The 20,470-nt window shown below is 38.0% G+C and overlaps 1 protein-coding gene across 1 annotated transcript; it reads left to right on the top strand.

Annotated features, from left to right (window-relative positions):
* Nucleotides 1-381: 381 nt before the first annotated feature.
* GPD1L (glycerol-3-phosphate dehydrogenase 1-like) lies at nt 382-19,437 on the top strand. Its single transcript, XM_009891970.1, has 7 exons — nt 382-554; nt 1,891-2,031; nt 5,848-5,986; nt 7,076-7,188; nt 14,692-14,925; nt 15,371-15,477; nt 18,820-19,437. Exons 1-7 carry the CDS (start codon nt 447-449, stop codon nt 18,914-18,916), a joined length of 939 nt encoding a protein of 312 aa, XP_009890272.1. The 5' UTR covers nt 382-446; the 3' UTR covers nt 18,917-19,437.
* The last annotated feature ends 1,033 nt before the right edge of the window (nt 19,438-20,470 follow it).

Here is a 20,470-nt window from a genome sequence, read left to right as displayed (position 1 = left end):
CTTCCTGTTTCTTAAAGGTGAAAATGATCATTTTTTTTAAATTGAGTGTATTGCTTTTACCACTGCTTTGAAGGTAGAATCCATTTGATTTGTGGAGATACAGTAACCCAAACTGTCACTGGATAGCCAATAAGCAGACAAAATAAGTAAGGATGTTTTCAGTAAATGCTTCAGTCCAACCTACTCCAGGTATATTTGAGAGAAAGCAGCAGGTTGTGAATGACTGGTGTATTTTTCCACTTATTTTACTAGATCAAAAATGCTACATAGTAACTGGTCAAATAACCTGTGAATTTCTATTTATTTTAAAGACAATCTCTTTCTTCTAGAGCAAAATAATTTTTTTTTAAGAATACTTTTGTTTTATTTCCTGCAGGGGTTCTGCTGTTGCCAAAATAGTAGGCAATAATGTAAAAAAATTGCAAAAGTTTGCTTCCACAGTGAAGATGTGGGTCTTTGAGGAGAATATTAACGGGAGAAAACTGACGGATATCATAAATAATGAACATGAAAATGTAAAATACCTCCCTGGATACAAGCTGCCAGATAATGTGGTAAGGCTCAGAAGCTAGTTATGGAGCAGAGGGAATATTGCTTATGCTGTGAATGGAGGTAGAAATTTTTTTTGGTAACAGCTTTAGGGTTTATAATATTTCAGACTGTATGCTATTTTACTGATGAGATCAGAGATTTGAACAAGTAAAATTATGCAATTATGCAGGTAGGTAAATCCAATACACATACTTTTTTTCTTTCTTTCCAGTCTCACTATTGTTTTTATGTTACTTCAGTTTCTGTATGGCGAAGCAAATGTGAAAACGAGGGCAAGATTAACGGCTCTGATCATACCCATTAAAAAAAAATTTGGCCTCAACTTTGGAAGGGAGTTGGCTGGTCAGTGAGAATTGAAGGGATTTCAAGTACTCTGAAACTCTTAAAAAGTATTACAGGGTGAGAGCTAGAGTCTTTCTTAAGCAAACTGCCAGTCATTTGCCATTTATCAGGTCCTCAGTTGTGTTTCAACTGTGTGCGGTCAGATCAGCATGTTGGATGTAGCATTGCCAGGGCAGAACAGTGGGATTCCACATCTCTTCTGTGATGGTGGGTGGGCAGGTGGTGACTCTTGTCCCAAAAACATTATAGGAAGAAGCTGCAGCAGCTGATAATTAGTAGAGATTTGGGGCATGAAAAATATGAATTGCCATGCATTACATTTTTCTCTCTAACAATAATGCTGAAATCCTGTTTCCCTAGCCTTCAGCAAGTGTAGTGTTTCTGCTGTCCACTACCTGCTCGTTCAGGTTTGTTCTCTTTATCAATAGGATGAACTTAGTGTTACATTTTAAACCTGAGTGTTATTTTCAGATGGTCATCAGGTGTTAGGAAAAGTGGAGTCTGGCTAGTGACTTCAAAGTAGGTCACCTTCTTAAAGGGTAAACAAGATCTATAAGTACAGAGAAAGAGAAGATAAACTAGTAGGAGTAAGAGGCCTGAAGAAGGAATTTGAGTGTATAAGGAACCAGGTAAAGAAACTGTCTCCCAGCATGCAATAGTTTATCAAAAATTGAGATTATTTTGTCAAAGAGAAGGCAGCTCCTTATTTTTATATTTTCTTACTCAAAATACTTGTTTGAATGTTATGGAACATTTTGAATTTTTGTTGCAGTAACCATGCTGACAGCTGTGAAGATGCCCCTTTCAAGACATAAAATGAAAGCTTAAATTCTTTTGCTTTTCTGGGAAGTTTATTTTACTGTTTATTTTCAATGATGCAGCACAGTAGTTTGTAGCATTCAGTATAAGACAATGTGCTTTTACTTACCGCATAATACTTGTGTGTAGTCTTAATTTTAAGAAGCTATGTGGACTTTCTCTCCCGTAACTACACAGGTTGCTGTCCCAAACCTTAATGAAGCTGTACAGGATGCAGACTTGCTGGTATTTGTCATTCCTCATCAGTTCATTCATAAAGTCTGCGATGAAATCACAGGACGCGTACCCAAGAAAGCGCTTGGTATAACTCTCATAAAGGTATAATAAATACTATGCATTGATAACTGAGAATGTGTTATGGAATCTTCTAAAAGAAGATGGCTTGATATTTTGATATGAGAAGTCTCTTTGCGTTATTCACTTGATTGTTCCATTAAACCTTTCTAGATGTAAGATTGGAATTTGTCTCAGTCATTAGTGGATTGTTATGCAGTGTTTTATTTTAGGCTAGCGCTTGCAGGAAGAGGAGAATGAGGCTGTTCACAAGACTTTTAAAAAGACAGAGGGAGTGAATATGTTTTGCACCACCAAGCTTTCCAGTCTTTTATTTCTGGTTTCCAAATGCATCATTAGATGAAGAATAGAGCACAAGCATAATGCTTTGATTGTTAACGCACATCCCACACACTGAGTTGATCATTTTAAGAACTGCTGAGAGAATTTTATGTGACTGAGAGGATGGTGCTCTTGTTCATGTCAAATATTATCTTGCAACAGGAGAGTCTGTTCAGCATGGCCCAAAAAGAGAGTTCGAGCATAGGAAAATAGGAGGGGGCAGAGGAGCAAGAAGTATTTCACTGGAGTGTTTGTAGTTTTCATAGCAGGAGTATTTTTAAATGTGGATGGGCTGCTTTTTTAAATTTTTTTTCTCCTGTGTGTTTAGCTGCAAAGAATAAGCTATTGCCACAGGGTTTGGAAGATTCTGGTTTGTTGTTGCTTTGTACTTAGTTGAGTAGGTCATTTTCTCAGCACACATTCCCTTGTTTACTGTAATTTCTGGAAAATGATACATTTATGGATCTGTGCTTAAAAAGAACAAAAACCCTCTATCACTACTTGCTGCAAGCTTGTCTATTTAGTTTGACTAACTAAACCTATCAAATCTGTATTATTTTGTCAGTGCTGACGCGATATATTGCTGAGATGTATGAAAAAGTAATGCTTCCCAAGTGCACTTGCTGCATTCTGTAGAAAAACTTTTCATGTTGTAGAAGGATAAAATAAGGCAGTGTTAAGAGCTGAATGCATAGCATCAAAACAACACAACTGTCCCAGATGCCCTTAAGTTTATTGCTTTGAAGTTGTCAGTTTATGCTTCTTTCTTTTGTAAGCTCAAGATAAACTTTATTCTCCTTTAATTTGCTAAGTGTGATTTATGTTCACATGACCTTAGTGATAGGAATAACTCTAATAAAATCAGTGGAGTAAGTATCAGCATATCTGAAGTCAGTCTAGACCTATATTCCCTTGTGGTTACTGCTCAGGCTATTGATTACCGGTGCTATAATAGAGTGTTGACTAATGTTTAAAAAAAACAACCAAGAAACAAACAAATTAAAAAAAAAAAAAAAAGCCCATACTTAGTGTAGTGTAAGTAAAACAGTGACACCTGCCATGCAAAGAGTTGATTACTAGGCAGCTTCCCCCTGTCATGTTGTGACGCTGTGTCAGTAGGTGGTCTTTTGAAAGAAAAGGTGTGAGACCCCTTTTAATTGTTTTGCAGGAGAATGCAAAAATACATGTTAGCTTTTATGAAAAGGAGTAACTGCATCATTAAAAGTATAATATAAGAAGAAAGGGCAGAGATTTAACACAACAATGAAACTAAGTAGAGGCAGGAAAGCATTCTTTCCTCTACTTTTGCAGCTTCTTTGTGCATGCTGTTTTTTATCAAAGTCATATTTTTAGTGGTCTCATTATACTCAACACTAATCCTATTAAAGTGGTTTGTGTTAACTTTGGCAGTTAAAGTGTAGTTCTGCCCTGAAAAGTATCATTAGTGGGACGGCTTGTTTCTAAGCTTTTTAAATTGCTTGGCAAGTTAGCAGTGTGTAATCTTTTAGCCTTTTTTTTTTTCTTTTTTTTTTTGACAGTCTAATCTTCAAGCAGAGCTAATGTCTGATAATAAAACTGAGTGTGGGAAATAAAGACATTTGTCTACTGGTTAATCTGCATTCCCAATGAAACAGCTGCAGCTGTGTTGCTTTACCCAAGTTCTATTCACTGGTGTCTATGAAAACCTAACAAATTGTTATGTGGGTGTGGGAGGAGGAACCATATATGGCCCATACAGCAGTGAGCACAGGAAGCAGCATAGGTGGAGGTCATTCAGCATACTCTTCAGGCAGCTTTTCATCTACCTATGTAGGGGCCTCAGAGATTGCTCTAGCAGGTATGTTAGGACGAAAGTGATTAGAACACAGAATTGGACTTGCGTTGCCTGTGGGTCATTGCTGTCCCGTGGAAATTCCCATGTTGGAGCCTTGGTTTTTGGGGGAGGGAGTGGTATTTGGTTTTCCTCCTGTCATCTTGTCATTCAGTATTGGATTTAACTCTACAAGGAATAGGTGCAGCTCTCCTTGACTTTGTCATCTGTTTCATAGCTGGGCTGAGTTTGTCACCTAAGCCTCTCTGATCTCCTTTCACTTGGATGAATAATTGTTGTGTATGTATTCACATTTTTGGAGTTGTTCCCAATGTGTACATTCTTTTTTGTTTATTAAATGCCTGCTTAAGAGGAGGGGCTTTAGTTATTTTGTGGGGATATATTTGACACTGTGAGGGAAAAATGCAACATGTATATGTGTGCTTGCTTTCAGATTCTTTCTGTATGGCTCATTAAAGATCAGAAAGCAGAGCTGTGCATTAAGCGATAGAGATTGAAAAATAATGCAGAAATATAAGCACTGTTGTCTGTAGCTTAATTGGCTAGTTTTATACAGGCATTTCTGCATGTCTCTTGATTGCACCATGTTATTTAAGGAATAGCACTTCTGATCTGTGGAAATCCAAATTACTGCCTGCCTGAAATGTCACTACTGGCAACGTACAGGTGTGTGTGTATATGTATATCTGGAAGTAGTAGGGGATCACACTGCCTTTTTGCCTTTAAGTCATAATTCAAAATTACCGATCCTCTGAAGTACCAAATCCCTAACATTAAAAAATAGTACTGTATGAAAGATGGTATACTGTGGGAAAGACAAACCATTTCAGTAGCTTGTCCGCCATGCCCTTATTCTAAAAACTCAAAAGGAGTCTGCATTTAGCAGTCTAGGAGAAAAGGATTTTCTGAGAAGAGAGCAGTCTTGTTTGGAGTTCTTGAATCAGGCAATTCAGGGTACCAGACTCTCTTCTCCATTGCAGCATTGACGTCTGGGGTGATCTTTTCTAAGGTCCTATTTCTGCCCCTGCTTTCACGCTTTGTAAAGAGTGCATTATAAATACAGATATAAAATATCCTTTTAAGTTGAATTATTCTCAGTTGTTCAGGTTTCTACATATCTCTGAATGGCTGTTCCATTTGTAGTAGTATTCAAAATGATTAAACTGGGTTTCTACTAGTAAACTGTTGTTATTGTACACGAGGGAATCCGTCTCTGATATTTCAGTTCAGGTACCTCTTCAGAAAACAAGTTATTGGGATACTATTTTGTGAGTTTTGGTGCAATTTCAAATCCAAGTGCAGGCCTGATTCACCGCTGATGGATTGATAATGCTTCACTGGTTTTGGTAAGGATACACTGATAATAAACAGCTGAGATTCTGAACTAACAAAGGTGAATATTCAGCAGTACTTAGAATCAGGGCTTTGAGCATGGAATAGAAACTGTTACCATCATCTAGAGTTTAGTTCTAATTCTGAAGGTGCTACCTTCTATGAAAAGAAGGCAGCTTGGTGAGATTACTACAGTAGCAGAAGTTTCACTGGCAGCAAATCTGTCATCCTTAGTCTCTGTCTGAATAGGCCTTAGTGCAGCTCCCACCCGTGGACAAGACTAATTGTGATGTGCTTTCTTCTCTACTGTGTCTAATGAATGACTTTTTGGTAATTCCATTTAATGTTGGCTGCAGGGAATAGATGAAGGCCCAGAGGGACTCAAACTGATCTCTGACATTATTCGAGAGAAGATGGGAATAGACATCAGTGTGCTGATGGGAGCTAACATTGCCAATGAGGTGGCAGCAGAGAAATTCTGTGAAACCACAATAGGTACTGTTCCAAGTAATAAGAATGTTTAAAACATGCTCCTGTCCTCACAGTTCCACACCAAATAGTTCAGATTTTATAATTTTCAACATTAGCTGACTGTTATCAGAAACTGTTGGTTTCTTCTTATTTTAATGCTGAATTTCCTAGAATGTTTACGCTTCCAAAAGTACTAGGACAATACCAGGAATAGAGGGAGAGGGAGGAGTGCAATTTTACTTAGTCTCACTAGGACTGTGACCTTAGCAGGTGAAATGCTAAGCATACTTTTTAACACCCTCCGCATAATGAACTGCTTTATTTTATTACTGAGCTTAAGATTTTTCTTGGGTCTGCATGGCTTTACATGGATAAATGATTGTATAATCTGTACTCCAGCTCAGGTGTTAAGGTCACAGATGGTACCTTTATGCATGTTCGGGTTGTGGGTTTTTTTAAGGTATCAATATCTTATTTTAATTTCTCAAAATAATTGTTTCCCCCAAGAGCTAGACAAGGTTTTAGTTCTGTGTTGATGTCTGCACACCTTTGCAGCACAAAAATGTGCCTAGTCTTGGATTTCACAGTATCTAGACAGGCATGTGTGTTTATATGCATACAGGTAGTCATACATAATAGCACAAAGTTCATGTCATTTTTCTCAGTGTTAATTTTTAGCATTTTGTGCATTTTTTGCTCTGTAACCTCTCATTAACAGCTTTTGCATTGAACTTATTTTTGAATGGTTGAATTACCTCTTTGTGGTTAGAAACATTTGTCAGTGACAGCATGCTCAGTTAATAAAACATCCTTGACATGCCTTTACCAGTAGCTATTTTTCTGAAATGCAGACCTTAAAATAATTGGCAGAATTGCACCTGTTATATTTTTAATTCACCTTTGTTTTATTATTAACTGTTCTTTTTAAAGAGAATGATCAAAAAAAGAGAGATCATAGAGAATTAATGGAACTGTTATTTAGAATCTGTTGCTGAGAAGAGAATGAAATATGAAGAAGTCCAGAGTCACTCAGTGCAGAGCTTTTAAGTGTGATGTAGACGTGTCCTTAGTCACTTAAAACAGGAGTCTGTTTAGGTTTCTCTCTCTCAACAGGCAGCAAAATCTTGGAAAACGGCCTTCTCTTCAAAGAACTCCTGCAGACTCCAAACTTCCGAATAACTGTAGTAGATGATGCAGATACGGTTGAGCTTTGTGGTGCTCTGAAGGTAAGATTAACGGACTGCAGTTGATACACAGATGGAATGGTGATCCTTGTAGAAAAAAGAGTGTATTTTCATTTCAAGTATTAAGTTTATTGTGCTTTATATAACATATAAAGCTGCTACATAATATTTCTGGAAGAACCAGATAGAAAATTAGGGAGCAGCATGTTTTGAGGGTTGGCTTTTAGGCCCTTATCTAACCATCTCCCAAGTTCTCTTTCTACATCTTTCACTTAGCTTACACGTAGTCATGAAACAGGTGTTGTTTTCATCTAATTGATCGACATATTCTAAATCCATTTCAGTTCCCTTCTTATTTTTGCAACAGTGTGTTCACAAAAAGAAAGGGAGAAAGAAGTTGTCATTAATCCTTTGTGTCTGTGGACAAAACTATTCCTCTCTTCATACAGTGTGGATAACCACATGCAGAAATGACCTGAATAGGAAGAAAGTTATTTCGGGCAGTTACTCATCTGGAATTTTTTTTATAACAAAAAAAATTTGCTGACAGGAAGTAAAGGCTAGCTTAAACGTATTCTTATTGCTATTTCTTTCAGGTTATTTTACAGGCCATTTGTGAAAGGAAGGCATCAGTTGCTTGGCACCCTGGCCAGTAGTACTGTAGTTCACGTTATCTGATATCTAGCATGGAAGCATTTCTGATGGGTTTAGTAGATAACTTGGCTTCTTTATCTTTTTATGTTTTGGATAATTATTTTGTATTGCTTTGCTTTCTCTGTTGAAATTACATGTGAACTACACCATTCACTTGCAAAGCTACCAAGCCAATGAATGATGGCTTTAAGCTATGGAGTTCTGATTCCACTCGGCAGAAAGTAGATTGATAGCTACAATAACATGATTTTTAGCATACTGGTTTTCTTGTTAATTTTGTTATGAGAGCTGTCATACTGGAAGTCCTGAGAAGGAGGCGGTCATGGGCCTGTACATTGGGCTAATGGGATACACTTTGGTGTAACGTGCTTTGGAGTTACCGCATTTATAGCAATCTCTTAAGATTGTGGAGCTCATAATTTGGCTCCACAGCCATTGCTTTAAAATGCTGTGGTGATGTGGGAGGTTAGCAGCAAAGAAATCCCTGTGTGTGGACCCATAAAATTAGGCAAAAAGTTTTACAAATTTATTTTTCTTTGAAATTTGCTCAGCCTGATGTTTTCTGACTAGCTTAAATTCTTGCGTGATGGAGGAGTTCTGTCCCAGGTAATTTTTATTCCAGACCAGTCTTGTGAAAGGGTGCTAGAGATAAGCATGCCCATCAAACTGAGCGGCTAGTCAGCAGACACTGAAATGCCACTGTAAAGGTCCAAGTCAGGCAAGATAGCAGCATCTCTTTGGAAGTGCAGAAGAGCTTAAATAAATTGTTGTTCTTGACCTGGAAAGATACTGAGGTGAAACCTGTGTGTTTTCTTTGTAGCCTTGTTTTGTTCCTCCTTCCTACTTCATTATTCATCATGCATCCTTGCAGATTGAACTCTCTAGTTGCATTTCTAAAAAGCTGCATATAATCTGTGTGCCCATTTGGTTTTGATTGCTCTGTATTTTGTTAACTGAGTTGACACTTCCAAAAAAATGCACGGTATGAGCTCTAAACAAAAAGCAAATTAAGGCTAGATTAACTTGTTTAAAAATACTATGGATTTCTTGCCTGATTAAAAGGCATGAACTGGTATAAAGGGGCATAGATAAGTCATGCTAATATAGGTGATGTATTTTAAACATACAACTCTTAATCTCAAAGAAAATGTTATTAAAATAATATTTTTTAAGGTAATTTTTCATTTAAAACCATTCTAGTTGAATCCTAAATCTTTTGCTGCCAGCATGTAAATAATTTCCTGAGCTGTTTTTAACTCAAACATTGCAAAATTTTATTAATACATTGAGAACATGTATGCCTCTGAAAGAAAGTGAAGAAGCTAAAATTAAACAGATGGGTATGTTTTTATTGCCTGTGCAAAGCAAAATGCAAAGCTCAGATGTGAACAGTGAAATTTAAACTTGAGCTTTTTTTTTCTTAGAAGCTGTACATTCTTATTATTAGGAGAAGTGTTTGCTAAGGGTAACAACAAATAATTTGCTTTTCTATGATTAACCTAATAATCTGTAATAAAAAATGTGGAAAATAAGAATCTTTTCATATGATTATTTTTAGGGTAAATTCTAAAGTGTAGGTTCTGTCAGCTGACCGCTGACAGTTGCTTTATTAAACTTGGAAAGTTACTTCATGAAAAAATCGTAAAAATTAGCATTATTTAACTTGCTGGAAAGAGGAAATTCCTTTTTCAGATGATGGTGATATGTTGTGTGAAGAGATGGGTTTAAAAAGAGGGGTTTTACTCTCTTTCTATAGCAGCGCCAATTCAAAATGTCAGCAGCATCACTGCAAACTTCAGCTTAGAGGACAGAAGTAAGCTGGCACACGTGACATCCAGACTGTCTTTTTGGATGTGGAGATAGTAAAAGCAACCCCTGTATTGGTATTTAAAAGATGAGAAATACTGCACAGAGAAATAGTATATTCTCCCAGCTTTAGCATTTTCCTATAAATACCAGCTTGGGCAAAGGAGAATTTTCTGGTATTTCTGGCATAATAGACTAGATCTTGTTAAAAGTCTATACTTGCCTTGCTCTTTATTTCTGCAAACCTTTCCAAGCAGGGAAAATCTTCAATGTGGATGGTTGCCTAAAAGTTGGGAAAAAATACAGAAGGGTAACAGAGAGTGCTCTGAGCACAGCTTTCCCTTACAATAATGACGATTTTACATTTTAATTATTTTTTTAATCATATTTGAATTCAGACTGTAATATTGCAGCTGGATGATCATGAAAGATCATGTGCTTGATTGCTATTTATATACATATATATTGAATATCCACTTCATTTACTATATATATTTTTTGTGACAATGGGCTGATGGAGCAAAGGATAGAAATCAGTGCAGTGAAACTGTAGTTGTGTGTCAGCTTGGAGACTGGCTGAATAGGCAATGGCAGTCACTTTACAAAATCTGATGATACTGAGGAAGAACAGCTGTCTCCAGTGACTTGTTGGCTCTAGGAACAAGAAGTGCTTGGCATGTTCGTTTTTTATCAAGATTTTTTCTTTTGAGGACTGAAGCACGCTTCATATTTATGTTTTGACCTTTTCTAGGGGTTGAGGTCGGACATTAACCAATTTCAAATTTGGTTAGTTCAGTTTCAAGGTGTCTAGTTGGCTTTACAGGCAGCCTGACCCAAGGCCACCTACAAATTCCAGCTGCCATTTACCGGATGATAAAGGGTCTGTGAAGTGCTTAAAGGTTATGACACCGCTGTAAGAGTAGTATGTGCAGCTATGCATACATATGGATGTGCTCCTGGACGCTGGTGGATGTGATCCTGTAGAGTAGCACAGACCCAAGGTTATTACCTCTGAGGTGTCCTTAGAGTCCTTAGTTTCTGTGCCAGTGTGTGGTCTTACAATTAAACAGCACAGACATGAGGCAAGACTGAGCTGGTATATGAACCTAGCAGCATACTTGAGAGGCAATATAAACATTGGTAGCTGCGTTCTTGGGTGTAAACTGTACTGGAATCACTTACCCAGCGCAGTGGTGACAGGGGTGACCGTGAGGGAAGGAGAAGTGGGAATCTAATCTCTGGATATGGCCGTGCTCCAGCTGCCTGATGGATCTGTTTAGGGATCTGGAGAGTTAAACTGCCTCAAGTGGCAGCAGCCAAGGACCAAGACAGAGGTGACAGTTACTGTAGGAAGGAGAAGGAGCAGCAGCTGTGTTTTGCCTTCAGGTTGCTTCAGGCACATCTCTAAATCTTATGGCTCCAGCTTAGCCTTAAGCAAAGAAATAAGTATAATGATGACTTATTGTTCACCAGGTTGTTTAACCCAGCATTATTACAGAGGTGGTCCTGCAAAGTGTGTTTGTGGCAGCTGCTATTGGGTAGTCACTCTAGGTACTGTAGAAGCTGTTTGTGGTAATTACTCTTCCCTGAGATTAAGTGGAAATGAAATCCATTATTTACATTCAAGTTTGCCAGGAGCAAGCAAGCAGTTTATGCTTAAAGTCTCTGACAGTCCTGCTGATACTGTCTTTGATTTATTGAGTCTTCATTTGACCTCTCTCAGCCATGATGTGAAGCACAGAGCTTCTCCAAGCTCATGTGTAAGCAGGAGGGAAAGTAGGCTGTGCTGAGCTGTGACACTACCTCAAGGATGGCTGGATGTCCAGGTGAATTAACATTTCTGCTTAGTTCTCTAAAGATCCATTTAATTATGGAGAGGTAATAGTTGCCTCAGAAATGGCCTCTGAAGCTGTCTTCATGAGCACTCCACAAACTTACAGTAAACAGAGTAGGACTATAAATTGGATATTTCTGAGCACTGACTGCATACAAGAACAATCTGGCAGCAAAGTCTGCAGACTTGTTAACCTTGGTTCCTTAGTCATCTATTGACCTTGCATTTGTGACCTCTGGCGTGCTTGCAGCAGGTCATGTGGAAGTAAAAGACACTTTTCTCATTTGCTCTGACACATACTGTGAGCACTGCCTGGTATCATCATTTCTTTTCTGGAGTATAGCTTCACTATCCCAGTGATAACATAACAGTCCAGTCCTTGCTCATGTTCTAGAATAACTAGAACTAGGACTAACGCCCACTTCTGGATTCCGGACCAGCTAAAGACTCACCTGTTAGTGCAAAATATTTTAGTAGCTTAAAACCATATGCAATATAAAAACATCCGGTGCATCTTGCTAACAGGGTGCATGCTTTAATGTAAAAAGCTGTTAATGCCAAGATGGAGGAAATGTGTTTGCTCAAGCATGAAGTGGTTTTGAGAGCTCCGAATCCCTCGGGCCAAGAGGAGCATTGTTTGCAGTCATTTTGGCATTGTTGCGACAGTATTTTTGAACATTTAGAACAACAGGTTTGTCTGTAGGCTAAAGTCATCCTTGCTTATTAGGCCCTCAGACCCCCACATTGTATAAGCAAATACAGTCAGTCTTTGAGCTCACAGAAACGTGGGCTCTCTTCTCTTGCACAAATGGATTTGCAGGAGCTCTTGTAACTGCAGGTGTAGGCTTTGGTAGTGTTCAGGATCAACCACATGAGATACAGAAAGATGTCCTGGCCAGACAGATATGTGATTCTCCCCCTCCTAGTCTGCTTCTCAGAGGATCGTTGCAGTGCTAGTGCTATTAGGTTCTTGTGTGTTATGAATCTTCCTGAAAAAAACCCTCAACTTAGTGCCTGTACCCGGCAATTACAAGTACCAAGCTGCCTGTTTTGGTCTTGTTTTGGACAGAAAGATGGCTCATTCTCAAGTTTTGTGAGATTTTTTTTTTTTTGTTGATTTGTTTTTGAAAGGAGTGGCTCATCTTTCAGTAACGTGTAACTTTCAATGTGGTATAATTCAATTCTCTACAGTATATTAAACATGAGACAGTTGTCATAGACTCTTCAAGGTTTTAAATTAAACCAGATGGTAGATTTTGTAAATTCATAGTTGTGGCCTGAGGGTTATGCAGACCAGGGTATAACGGTCTCCTAGGTGTGGGGGTGTGTTCTAGAGCATAATCACTTGTCTTGTTTCCTCATTATTTGCAAACTATGTGTAAGAACGTACAATGAGGACATTGTACAAATGAGGAGCTTAGTGTTTCAGAGTTAGACTCAAGACTTCCCTTCTTCCTTAGCATTTACTCAGAAGTAACTAGTCTTGGTATGACTTGCTTGAAACATTATTTCTGTTGCTCCAAATGCAAACATTGCAAAAGGTAGAAATAGACAACAAAATACCATAGGCCAAATCATACTGTAAGTTATGATCAGGTAGACTGCTTCAGAGTGGAAAGGAAAGTCCAAGCAGGCAAATTTGGAGGAAAGGGGAAGGTTTAATATTGGAGTGTTCAAGAAGTACATGGGAAAAGCCAAGAGGTTGTTCCAAAATGTTTTTGTTTTCAGCTGAGTGCTGAACACTTTGCAGAGTTAATGTATATGTAAATTGCATTTAAATGGGTTATCCCGTCTGAAAACTTCTTAAATCCCTGTTTGACTTCCTCTTCCTTTGCCACCAAATGAACAAATATTGAAGGTTGCCTGGGAGAGGTGTTTGAAAACATACCTTGACTGAATTATCACAGCCAAGATTTAAGCCAAGATGATCTAAACTACCAGCTTTAAAAGTCTGATCATCTTTTGCTGCTTCAGGTCTGACGTTGAGATATGTCTGCAGTTTTTAAGGTGACCTTTAGATCTCAGCTAGCTGCTCAAAAAGCAGTGCCTCATCCTCTGAGCTCATTTGATTGAGAGCCGCCTAGCCATGACTGGCCACACAGCCCTGAAGCTGCTTGCAGTTTTTGGTTCTTATGGTTTAAAAAACAAAACAAAATCAGCTGTTAATCAGCTTGTTGTTTTCATTAGCAACTTGTGACTGTTGCTGTTTCTTCAGCAACAAAGTTGGTTTGGTTCTTTGGTTGTTGTTTGGGTGGGGTTTTTTTCCTGCATCAGGTGCTACATTAGGTGCCATAATGTTGGTTCTCCTGTGGTTTCTGTTGAGGTCACAGCTGCTGTTGTTGCGTGTGGAAAGGTATTACTACATGAATTGCTTCCTTGTTTGCTTTATCAGTGTGTCAGAATACCATCTCTTTTGGAGTGTTTTGGCTTTTGGTAGGGTTTGGAGGTTTTTTTGGTAGGGGCAAACTAACCAAGGCTAGTCTCACTCCCAGGCCAGCAAATAGCTTTTATAGTGTATTCACTCAAATGTCTCTCAACCAATCTCTGTGTTTGTAAACCAAAGAAGAGACTGTGTAGCTGATGAAGAAATGAAGAAAGAGTACACTCTTTGTAGAAGGCTGTCACCAGGTCTAAGGAAAAAAACAAACCAAAAAACAACAAACCATTTTTCTCTTAGGAAAGATCTTCCTGTGTCATGAACCTTCTGGAAACCCTTGATTAACTATTACTGTTATAGGAATGCTGCATACTTAAAAAGGCTGAATTTGGTCCCTTAGCATATCAGCATGGAAGTCAATAAAAGTTTCTTAGATTCAGTATTACTTTAATCATAAAGAAAATATGGATAAAAGGGCTGTGGGATGTCAGTCTAACTTTACTTCTGCCTCAGGGCAGGAACAGATCAATCTAGATAAAACCTTTTTTGGGTGTAGTGTAACCTCTTTGTTCTTAAAGGTAGTTCATAGTAATAGCTCCACAGCCTCTGGGGCAATTTGTTCCAGACCTTTAACCATGCTTTTATCCTTGGAAATACTTAGTAATGTAAGACTTGTAATCTTTTTTTTTTTTTAAAGGTTATTCCATAGACCTCAAAATCCCAAATCCAAAAAAACCCAAACCAACAACCTAGTCTTACAGTAGTAAAGTGTTTGCAGTTCTTAAGGACATCTGCATTCTGTCTTTTGGTGTCTTCTAGGATTCCATAAGCAATAATTGACTCATTTCTCATTTGCTTTTTCTCTTCTCATTAGAATATAGTAGCAGTAGGAGCTGGGTTCTGTGATGGCCTTTGCTGCGGTGACAATACCAAAGCTGCTGTTATTCGCCTTGGCCTAATGGAGATGATTGCCTTTGCCAGAATTTTTTGCAAAGGACAGGTGTCTACTGCCACTTTCCTGGAGAGCTGTGGAGTTGCTGATCTCATCACAACGTGTTACGGTGGCCGGAATCGACGTGTAGCAGAAGCATTCGTTAAAACTGGAAAGGTACCTTATTCACTGGGTGAAATAGATCGTTGTAAGTACTAGCACTCCTGGTTTGTTGGACTAATAGTATAGTTATGAGAGACATGCTAGCTGTACTGAATGAATACCCTTCTCTTTCCTCTCATTTTTGAGTGTGTTACAAGGCTAGAATGAGTGTAAAGGTGTTAAAAAGGAGGGGTGATTTAAAAAAAAAAAAAAAAAGCTGGAGAAATAAGATGTTGGGAGATGCAGATTTAATAAAAAGAATATTTACAAACAAGAATATAGGAGAATATTATATATGCTCACTCCAGGTCACTTTTGAGAAAGGAAAAACCCTCAATAACATCCTTTTTTTTTGTTTTTGTTTTTTCCCAATCCAGATGATGTTGTCAGGCTTATAAAAATCTTATCATAGCTTTTCTTTTCTTCCTTCCCCTCCCCTGCCCACCCCTCTGTTGTTTAGTCTATTGAAGAATTGGAGCAAGAAATGTTGAATGGTCAGAAACTGCAGGGACCGCAGACCTCTGCAGAAGTGTATCGCATCCTCAAGCAGAAAGGAATGCTGGAAAAGTAAGAACAGTTAAAGAAGTTCTGCATACCCCTTTTTTATCTCAATAATTCTTCCTGCATATTTGGTGTTGATATCTTCATGATATAGCCAAAAAGAAAATCACTGTAACATGAGTAGCTTAATCCTCAGTTAAAATCACAGAGAAGTGAATAGAATCTCAAAATATTATTGCTGTAGCTAGACCTAATAGTGTGACATTAAATCTGTGAATGCCCTTCTGTTTGGAGAATGTTTTATTGCCTTCCGCTATCACAGAAAAGCGTGGTGAGTGTGGTTTAACATGTAAAAAGAATAAAATACATGAAAATAGAAGCTGAGCTTCCTGAAGAGACTTGTGAAGAGGCTCTACAGCTCATTTCATAGTAGTAAATTCATTACTTACCTCCAAGGAGAGGAGCTTTGTTATTAAGGATCTGTATAGCTGGTCAGCTGAACAGTGGCTGCTTCTATCCACATGGACTCTAGCTTAGATACTGCAGTTTTCTTTTCTAACGTGACTTCTAGTTTGCTGTAGAATAAAACCTACCATCTGCTTGTGTAGGTCAGGGTTTTTTTTGTGATACGAAATTAAACAGGTTGTCCTGACTTGTTCATTTGTATTCAGGTCAGAACATGTATGATTCCTAAAGCCACATACACAGCTGTCTCCTTATAAGATTAAGGGATGCATCTATCTGTTCCTCTTTGTAGATGAGGCAAAATCAGAAAATAAATGACTTCCAGTCAGAAGACCAAGCCTCGTTACTTTTTTTTCCAAAGCAGTTTTACAAGTCTAGTTTTAATGGATCAGGTGCATTGAATTAGGTACTGTTTAACATTATCTTTGGGTGTAAGGCACCGAAGTCTGTCTCTGCAGTGTACAGTAATTAAACTAACTGCAGAAAGAAATCTTAGTTAAAAAGTTGGCTTCAGTCTTTGCTGTTTATGATTCCCTAAATGAGACAGGAATGTTGTGTCTGGAGTTTTTTTCCCTGTTCTATCTCGCAACAAATAGAGTGCATTATAGAAGAGACTTTGGGTTGTGTTCTTAATGAAAGATATGAAAACAGTTGCAAATTTCTGTTTGGTACACCAACATACATGTGTTGGTTCTTCATAAAAGGTCTCGTTCAACAATATTTTTGAAAGTAACTTTTAAAGTGTTTTTTGAAAACTTTCTTGCTACTGCTTTAAAACACAAAACACAGTAAAACAGCCACGGTTTCAAAGTGAAGAGGTAAGATTCTAGCAAGAGTAAAATTTCATATTCTCATCCTACAGAGTCCCAAGGCTATGTAGAAATATGCAAAAGTCAAAGTTCAGTAGAAGGGCCTTGGTAGCAGTGTTAATGCCTATTGATATTTACAGTGCAATTCGTTTTTTCATTTCAACAGTTGTAGAACTAACCCTTTTAATGTGCTCAGACATAAGATGATGCATTTGGAGTTTGCTTGCCCTGAGCCTGCAGTCAGCCTTGATTCTGCTTTCCCCATGTGCAGTGTGGCAGACCTGTGCAGAGCAGGGTAATGTTCTCTGTGATAAACAGCAAGACTTGCGTATCGAGATGTGGATTGTAGTAGTGGTAGTTCTTCACTGAGAAGTAACTGCCAGTACTGCATCTAAAGCTGTGTGAAACTTGCTTTTGCTTCAGAAGGTTTGCATGTTTTGTGGCTGCCTCTAGTAAAATCTCACATGGGCGTAGCAAATTTTATTTTAGTGCCTAAATTTAAGTTTTTACAGCAAAAGCAAATTCAGCCCCCTGCTGCAACCCAGTATATTTTACAAAGCAAGTGATTAGTGAGGCTTGTTAATAAATTCAAAAGTGTCTGTGTACGTTTTTTTCCTGCGTATTTTCTAGTAAGGGTTTTGCAACCTAAACAGTATAGCATTGAATTTGAAAAAGCAGCTATGTGGCTATATGCTAATTTTGGTTCCACCAATGAAATAAAACCAAAAATCAAGTCAGTTCAATTGACCTGAAATAGTTTTTGTTATTGCTGCTATTTTTGTTTTGTTCTCCACAAAAATAAACCAAAAGAAACGGACATGTGTTTCATAACCGGACATTAAGATTTTTCAGATAAAAATGAAATTCTACATTTTGAATTGAGCACTTGTAATAAAAGCCATAGAAACGATGCACTAAATTCACAAGCATGTCCACTCCTCCACCCTTTTTTTCCCCAGTAATGCAAAGTATTGCATTCAGCCGAGTACAAATCCTGTATCTGCCCCTGAGGATGCGGTAGTCACTGTGCTGTAATGGCACTCTTGAATGGTTCATGGCTTCTTGTATGGCTTCTGATTCATTCGGAGGAGTCTCGTTCAGAGCTACGTGGTGATGCCAGAGTTACCTCAGTATAACACAAACCAGCAGATGATATTGGGAAGCATATATAGTGCTCAGTACTGGTTGGCAGTTCTAGTCTATACTGCATTTGTACGTTACAGATAAATCTTTAAAGCGGCTTATGGGAGTGCTTTCCTGAGAAGAAAGCTCTAGTCCACGTGTATTCTGAATGACTTGGAAATTAAATATTTCACTGTATCCAATGCTCCTTATTTCTTATTTCAGTCAAAATAACCTTGTGCATTAGGTCAAAATTTGTCAGTATAAAAAGCTGGACTGAAATGCTGTATTTATTTTAGTGAACAGATAATTAATCCCTAAAATTCACCAAGCTTTGTATGGCAATAGGATTTGTGTGGCTTTCTCCGTCCAAGACGGACAGAAAGCAAATTTAAATTTCTGTAAAACATCTTGGCTGTAATAAGCCTTCATATTATCAGAGAAGCTTGAATAATTTGGGTGTTGTTGGAAACATGGCCAATTTTAAAAAATAAAAAAAAAAATTTAAATTTTTTTTTTTTAGGGTTTCAAAATCCACATTTCATTTTAGTTTCTTATTTAAAAACTTGACCTTCAGTTTCTTCTTGGGTCTCCCTTTGTCATATTCTGCAATTGTATTATCAAATTATTGTTCAGAGATAATGCATAACTGATGCGCCAGTCATCCTTTTTAACCACAGATGAGTACTGCTATAAGAATGTCAAAGAAAGATGCGAGTGTTTTTAATTTTTTAGATCACTTAATGGTTGTGCCATACATAATGAATGTTGCAGCCTCCATTATAGCTAGCTAGGCTTCTTGAGAGTGACTCATTTTAGAGATGCATGTAGGTTCTGTATTTATCCAGTGCTTTTCAGCCCACCATAAGCACTTTACAAACACTAAAAGAAATCGATTTTTCAGTCTCTCTTTTTTCCCTCCCTCTCCTCACCTCATTTTGTTTCTTCCATTTAGGAGAATGTTACAGAATAAACTCACGCTGTGTTTGCTTTCCCCACCTTGTTTCCTCAGGTTTCCACTATTCACTGCTGTGTATCAAATCTGCTATGAAGGGAAGCCTGTCAGAGAGATGATATCCTGCCTTCAGAGTCATCCAGAGCACATATAAAATCAATCAGGCCATTGTACTAATGCAGCTTTCTGCCTTTCAAATTCATATTTGGGTTCAAGTGGATGTATCGTTAAGCTTCGTTCAAAGCTGCTCGCTAGGCAACAGTAACAACGTGAATGTCTCTGAATGGGTATTGGGTTTTGTTTTACAGCCTAGTTTGACACAGCATGCAGTGTTGACTTGGTGATTGTCGTTTTACTGGCTAAAATACAACTGTTTTAAGATGCGCAATGCAAAAGTTGCACTACATATCTAGTGTATGTAGACAAGTGTACTTTGTGTGTGTTCCTACATCATAAACCACAATGTTTTGTTGTCTCTTATTAAGGCTTAGTCCAAAATCCCCTGGACACCATGGGAAGAATCCCACTGGTTTTGATGAAGATGGAATCAAGCCTGTAACCTTGAAATATTAGTTTTTCTATTAGAACTTGTTTTCATTCTGCATACACACTGAAGTGTTAACATTTTGCATGTTTACCATTACATTAATTTAAGCAATATTAATGCAAAACAAGTGGTAGCAGTTATTCAGGGGGGTTACAGGGATATCTTAATGAAGTCTGGTGAAAAATATTTTGATTTTTTGAAAGTCTTTAAAACTGTCAGACTATTTTGAAACCAATTTCTAAGTGAATTTAAAGTTTTTAATTACACTGTTTTAAAGGGAATATTCTAGAGGGGGATCATTACCTCCCCTTCTGTTTTTAATCCTTGCATTTTTGTATTTCTCCATTTCTCCCTTGCTGTTCCCAGGAGTTAGGCTCTTCTAGAATCCCATTCCCCCAAACAAGTGGGAGATGTTGACCAGGGGATTCTGAATGCTGGAGCCTAGGGTTCATTTTAATGTTGTACCTGTGGTTGTTCTTCACTGGTATTGTTTGGTGGGTAGGGAAGGATACTCTTGGGTATCGACTGCTCAAAATTGTCGTGCTGCGTTTCTAACTTAACCATCAGCTACAAAGTGTTGCACTCCACACAACACTCCAAGGAATGTTTGGGGAATTCCCTGATTGATCATGCTTGTGTTGTGAAAGGGTTATGGGCCAGTACGCTGACTGCATTCATTTCAGTGCCTGCCAGTGACTGACATGTCAACTGGACCGTAGTCCCGAACCATCAAAAATTACGAATTCTGAAGTTACTCTTTCATTGGACAAAACTTTAATGGGTGCTGGATCGAGTCCTTTATGACTAATCTCCCAGAAAGCTTTTCAAAGGCATCTATCTCTTTTATTCCCCAGTTATCTCCACTAGTTTTTTTCAGGCACCTTTGCTTTATCAGGCAGGTTAATTTTAATTATTATGGGAAAATTTGTGATTTTTATGGAGTTTGGGGGTAAGCTTGGGTTTGGGGAGATTTTTTTTTTTTTTAAGAAGGTTGATGCAAGAGAAGATAGATAAATGAAATCTGTCTTGCTTTTCTGGTATAATAAACTGTAATTTTCTTGGTAAAATATATGCCAGGTACATAAAGAGTGGACTCATTCTTGCAGCAGGGAGACAAGGGTTAGCATCGAGATTTACAGAGCTCAACAGGAATGGCCATCT

This window comes from Charadrius vociferus, unplaced genomic scaffold (genome assembly GCF_000708025.1).
Source record: "Charadrius vociferus isolate BGI_N301 unplaced genomic scaffold, ASM70802v2 scaffold349, whole genome shotgun sequence".
Classification (NCBI taxonomy): Eukaryota; Metazoa; Chordata; class Aves; order Charadriiformes; family Charadriidae; genus Charadrius; species Charadrius vociferus.
The sequence above is the reverse complement of the archived record's forward strand: the minus strand, read 5'-3'. Positions and strand labels throughout refer to the sequence as shown.